Source organism: Sinocyclocheilus rhinocerous, unplaced genomic scaffold (assembly GCF_001515625.1).
Source record: "Sinocyclocheilus rhinocerous isolate Xijiao unplaced genomic scaffold, SAMN03320098_v1.1 scaffold298, whole genome shotgun sequence".
Taxonomy (NCBI): domain Eukaryota; kingdom Metazoa; phylum Chordata; class Actinopteri; order Cypriniformes; family Cyprinidae; genus Sinocyclocheilus; species Sinocyclocheilus rhinocerous.
The window spans coordinates 398351-404935 of record NW_015650702.1 but is presented as its reverse complement, the minus strand read 5'-3'; the positions used below and the strand labels follow the sequence as shown (position 1 = coordinate 404935).

The following is a 6585-nucleotide window of genomic DNA, read 5'->3' as shown; positions in this document are numbered from 1 at the left end:
TGCTTCTGTGTACAACTGTTGGCGCAAGCTACATTAAAGTGATTATTATGTCTTGAATATTGATATTTTTATTACAAAAACGCATGGATTCGCTACAGGAGGCCTTTATTCACGGCCCGGAGCCATGTGAGGCACGTTTTATTATGGATGCGCGCACTTTATTTGACGACTTGTGGATTGTTCAACAGAAACACCCACCCACTGCAATGATAACGCTTGGAATAGCCAGGGCAATTTTTAATATAACTCCGATTGGATTCGTCTGAAAGAAGAAAGTCATATACACCTAGGATGCCTCGGGGGTGAGTAAAACTAATTTTCATTTTTGGGTGAACTAACCCTTTAAACCAATAAACCGCAAAATATTATCATGTTTTGAGCTAAAGTTTTCACTGAGGGAAATAAAACGTTTAAGCGTGACAGTGGAGGATTAGCACACAGGCTCAATTTTCACTTTGTCCTCTTCCAGGTTGGCCCTTCTTTTCTTTTTAAACCCGGATTAGACTGGATAATCTTGGGTTTAAGTAAGATACAACCATATTGTGCATTCAAATGTTGTACTACGATAACATCTGGGATCACAGCGTGTAAGTGGTGTAGGTTATGCTGGGTAATGCTGGAGGTGAAGCAGGCACAGAGTATTTCATGGAAAGGGCATGAGTTTATTATGGCCAAAGGAGAGTGAAAGAAAAAGTACACAAGAACAAAATGGAAAAGGGCAAAAGGGAAAAAGAAACAGAGAAAGAGCAAAAGCAAAGAGAGAGTGTAGGCAAAAGCGAGGGAGGAAGAGAAATATCCAGTGATGTGAAATCTGACAGTCAGTTACTTTGACTGCTCCATGTACCTTAACCAAAACAGCCTCACATTACTGCTCACACTTCAGCTGGAGTGTCAAGGCAGAGAGAAGAGTGTGTATGACAGCTGTCTGAAGTCTGAGGGAAAATACGACAGATAGAGAGACAGGACCCCAGACTTTTTTTTCTTGTCCTATAAGTCAAAGAAAACAGTAGAGTCTCAAAGATGTGACTGGAGCTGCTGGGAGGAAGAGAAAGAGTCAATGAAGGAAAGAGAGAATGAGAGGTTGAGACCATTAAAAACATGATAAACAGGCTCAGGATATGAAGCAAACAGCTCACCTCAACATCAGAAAAATAAATTATAATCCACATAAAATGGGTCTCATTTATTAGTAACTGTGTAATACCAGATGAGAGCACATCACTTTGCTCTTACTCCGGTTCTAATGTTGATGGATCTGCATTATTGTAATTGTGCACCTAGTAATTAGTATAATATAAATATACACCCAGACCATCTCCATTTAAGGGATATTTCACATTTCTAATAATAATATTTAGCTTAACAAATTCCACATCCCTAAAGACTGGTTTTTTTTCCGTTTTACATTTTCGTTCAAAAGTTTGGGGTCAACCTTTTTAAAAAAAAGAAAAAGAATATTTTTACACAGCAAGGATGAAATAACTTTGATGAAAAGTGACAGTTCTATTTCAAATAAATGCAATCCTTCTGAACTCATCAAAGAATCCTGAAAAAAAACACAGTTTCCAGAAAAGTATAAATAGCACAACTGTTTTCAACACTTATAATAACACAAAATGTTTCTTGAGCACCAAATCAGCATACATAAATGATTTCTGAAGGATCATGTGACAGGGAAGACTGGAGTAATGGCTGCTGAAAATTCAGCTTTGCCGTCACATGAATAAATTACATTAGAAAATATATTAAAATAAAAAAACTGTTATTTTAAATTATAATTATAATTTCATAATATGACTTATATTATAAAGTAATAATCCTATATGTACACATCATCCATGCTTAACCCTTTCCTGATCAAATGAATTCATGTTAAGTATTAGAGACTTCTTTTAAAAACACACAAAAAAAATTGTACCGACAACATTTTGAACAGTAGTGTACAATTCTTCTATCACTTATTCTATGAAAATGTTCCTACACAGTTTTTTTTTTTACAGTTATGAGCATAGTTAGCAAATGAGATGCAATATAATTATATTCCCTCAAGATGCTGCTTTGAAATGATACATTGATAAGTTAATGAAACAGAAAACCATAAAGTATAATTTTCCCTGCAGAACAATAACAATCCATCAATGTAAAGCCCTTCTCCACAGCCCTTTCCACCAGTGATAACCATCTCACAGGCAGTAAAGTAAATCATGCCAGAACATGTGGCATGTGAGAAAGTGGGAAAGATACGCTTCCTCTAATCTCTGCTTTATGAGGCTTCCTCTAACTACCAGCGATCATATCAGAGACTGCAGCCATTTCTGACACTAAAACAAATAGTACTGAGATATTAGAGATTAACAATAAGATCCTTAGAAAAGATTGAGGAATGTTTTAATTTCTTCATACTTCATAAGAATATGTCTTTACTACACAATTTTCATTTATACAGTAATAAAGCTGTCAATAGAATATGTTTGTGAAAAATAATTATTTATGATTAAGGTACACTTTAAAAAAATAAAAAAATAAAAAAGACCAACTTCAACCAGACAAGACTTGTCAAACAAACTTAAAGGGTTAGTTCACCCAAAAATGAAAAATCTGTCTTTGATTACTCACCCTCATTTGGTTCCAAACCCGTAAGACCTTTGTTCATCTTCGGAACACAAATTAAGATATTTTTGATGGAATCCAAGAGCTTTCTGACCCTGCATAGACAGCAACGCACTGAACCACTGATGTAACATGGACTATTTTAATGATGTCCATACTGTCTTTCTGGGCCTTGAACGTGTCAGTTGCGTTGCTGTCTTTGGGTTTGGAACAACATGAGGGTGTGCAATTAATGACAGAATTTTCATTTTTGGGTGAACTCACAAAATGAGTTTACATGAACTTTACATGATTAGTTCACCCAGAAACAAATATTCTGTCATCATTTACTTACCCTCATGTCATTCCAAACCCATATGACCATCTTTCTTCTGTGGAACACCAAATGTAATTTTGACAACACACTAGTTGCCCTTTTTCATGCAATTACAAAGAATGGAGACTCAATCTTTCCAGCTGTGGCCAATAGCAATCCGTGTCTACATATACATCAACCTAGGCTACAATCACAATATCTATGTCTGTTAGTTCAACTTCACAAAAATGGGGTCTAAAGTGATTTTATGACATTTAGAAAAATAATTCCTTTAGTCCAACTGAAATTAAGCTTTTAAAACGCATGTAAATGCACTGATAACTTACTAACTCAACTGGATGAGTTTGAATGTGCACACCATATTAATCAATTAATTTAAAAACGGTTCTGTGGAAAAAAAGTCAAATGGGTTTAAAATGACATGATGGTTTGAGTAAATAATGACTTTTAGTAAATAGAAGCCTATCATTTAAGTACTCCAGTATGAACGTACATTAAAAAATATTCAAACTACATCAATGACAGTAAATAGCTTAAGTGCTAAGAGTGTTTCCCCTCTGCGCCTATCACTGGATGAGTGTTAGAGCAGATGAGAAGAACATGTCCAGCTGATGCTCCTCTCAGAGCAGAGTGCCTCTCACACTACAGAGAGAAGATGAGGAGCACCCCTGCCTTTCAGTGTCTCAGCCCTCAGAAAGGCTTGAGCCCCATTAACACACACAAACATATAGCCAGGCAGAAATGTGGGCACACACACAGATCATCTCTACAGGTCAGAACAAAGATATTCTTTGATGGGAGCAGGTTGTTAGGAGGGGGAGGGTGCTGAGGCTGTGTATGAATGAAAGAAGCCTTATTAAAGTTTGGCTGTATGGGTTGCCACATGACCTGGACACTAATCACAGGAAATGAGTTTTGCTTCAAACACACACACACACACACACACACACACACACACATATATATAGCACAAGCTCTTCATGCTATATTTGAGAGGCTTTCATACAACAAAATCAGTCAGATGTGACCGGATGTCAATAACTATTAAAGACTTGATACTGCAAATCAATCCAAAACAGTAATCAGTAGTGGACGACCAATATATCACCAAGGCTGATATATCAGTTGTTATTTGGCAGTTTTTATTATAAGATTTCCTGTTTAGCTGATTAGCATCGAAACACAGTATACCACCCATTCACAGTTTTCATTAGTTTACTGTATTTGTTTAATGGTATATGCAAAAAAGTGTTATAGCATTTTTCTTTTTGTTATTATTAGGAAGGCAAATGCTATAATGCTTTTTCATATACCAATAGCATTCAACAAATTAACATCACTTCTATCCTGACAACTCTCAGAGGGTTTGGCATGGTAATGTACATGACGGAATAGATCTCCTACGCTGCTGCTGCTGTGGCAGAGCAAGTACCGAGACTTGCTACTGCCAATACATCCACAACATGCCGCTGTGAGCATGTAAGAAATACTGCTGCTGTACATATAACATACATGAAATAACCCCCATATAGCATACAAGAATCACCCCATAGCAGATCTATACAGGTGGAGCTGGGGAAGGTGGAGGGTTTCTGATGCGCGCTGCAACTGCTACAGCAAGCACTGGCTGAGTATTTGAATGTTAAGCAGCAAGCTCATTGGCTGCTGATACAAAAAGAACCAATCAGCTGCGCCATGTGACAATGATGTCATTATGTCAGATTGAGTTAGACCTATCAGACAGCACCATCTAGAGTTTCATGAAAGAACTTTGGATTTAAACAAATCTTTGAATATCTAGTAAATATTTAATTTCAAGAAACTCACAAACATTAAGGAATACAATCCATTTATGCAAATTTTGTGCAATTTCAAATCAATGATTTCAAACTATTCAGTGCTACTGTATATTCAGTTGGCAGCTATGTTATATACGCTGTGAACTATGTGTAAAATTAGTGTCACCTGGTCTTTATTTGAGAAAATATAATTTTGTACCATATTACTGTTGGTTTCAGTGTTTACTGCCTTTTAAAATTTTTTTATTCTTTAAAAATACTACAGTATATTAGGATTACAGAATCATTTAAATAAATGGCCTATTTCTAATTTAGTTAATATTATGTCAAATAAAAATCTATTTTATTGTCTTTAAGGGGTCATGAATTCAGAAATCAAATTTCTTTGATTTTTTTAAATACTATATAAGAGGTCACTGCACTAAAAAAAAAAAAAAGTTTCAAAACTTAAAACTTCCTCATTAGTATTAAAACAGCTTTTATTGAAACCAAGCTGCCAAAATAACTATCGACCAATAGTAATCAGTCATAAAAGTTCAAAAAAATTATAGTATGTTCAAGTATATGTGGAATCATATTTCCACTGCAATATGATACTGTAATTTTTCTCACCTGCGAGTCTGAGATGGACACTCGCTTGGACTCGATGGTTGGCTGTCTGGCTATTCGGGAATAGCGGTCAGCCCCGCTCCCAGAAGACACGTACGTTCCTCTCTCCTGCAATGACATCTTCCGGCCTGACAGGTGTGGCCTCATGGGCAGAGCTTTCTTAACACCTGTCCCATTCTTCACTACACTGGAGGAGGGATCAGACCTTAGCGACACCACAGACATCTTGTCAGTCAACTCAGCCGCCTGGGAGGAGTCTGGGTCAGGGTCCACCCCCACGCAACCAGGATCACTGCTCATCGCCATGACGATGGAGTAGGAGGAGCTTGGAGGCAGGGAGGAGGGGGGTGTGGGGTTTTCGCATTAATTGTTCCACATCCAATGTCGGCTTGCAGTTACAGGAAGCTGTGGCTATACAGACAGATAAACAGAGGAAGGAAACAAAGACAAAGAGTTTGTTACTGAAATGTAATTTCGTTACATAGATTTTGGTCTTTCCTCATTTAAGTAGACAGGTACAGAATTTTAACAAGATGGCTGCTGTGTGGACTGACTTCCAAAAGCATTGGTTCTCAAACAGGCTATATTGATATTACACTTAATTAAAATAATGAATTATTATTACATTTATTATAAATATACTTAAACAATTTAACTTTATTAAAATGCTAAAAACAAACAGACAATAAAGATGTAAACTGGAATCAAATGTCTTTTTCCCTCACTACCAATTGTTTTTATTTAAGAACACTTCTTGAAACTCCTGAATCACAAAATGAAATGTAGTTAATTCATTTACTCTACCTATATATCAACACTCCAGTTTTTGATGACTGTATCTGATAGTAGATGATTTATATCAGTAAACAGCCATGTCAGCCTGGCTGATTAAAGGGTTAGTTCATCCAAAAATGAAAATTAGCCCACAAATTACTCACCCTCAGTCATCCTAGGTGTATATGACTTTCTTCTTTCAGCCGAATCCAGTCGGAGTTATATTAAAAATTGTCTTTGATCTTTCAAGCTGTTTCATGGCACTCAGCGGGTGTTGCATGCATCAGTCCAAAAGAAGTTAAATAAAAAGCGCCCATCCATAAAAAAAAAGTGTCTCACACGGCTCCGGGGGATGAACAAAGGCCTCCTGTAGCGAATCGATGCATTTTTGTAAGAAAAATATCCATATTCAAAACGTAATAATCACTTTAATGTAGCTTGCCCCCACAATTCTACCCGTAAGCAGCTCCGGGTGGA

At 36.6% G+C, this 6585-nt stretch overlaps 1 protein-coding gene across 7 annotated transcripts in view; it reads right to left on the bottom strand.

Annotated features, from left to right (window-relative positions):
- The window catches only part of LOC107712376 (calcium/calmodulin-dependent protein kinase kinase 1-like), a 79746-nt gene that overhangs the window by 37740 nt on the left and 35421 nt on the right, over positions 1-6585 (bottom strand). For all 7 annotated transcript variants that reach the window (XM_016517606.1, XM_016517608.1, XM_016517610.1 and 4 more), the window contains one exon: positions 5338-5745. In XM_016517606.1, the coding sequence (XP_016373092.1) occupies positions 5338-5640 (303 nt within the window). In that variant the 5' untranslated portion in view covers positions 5641-5745. The remainder of the gene's footprint in view (positions 1-5337; positions 5746-6585) is intronic.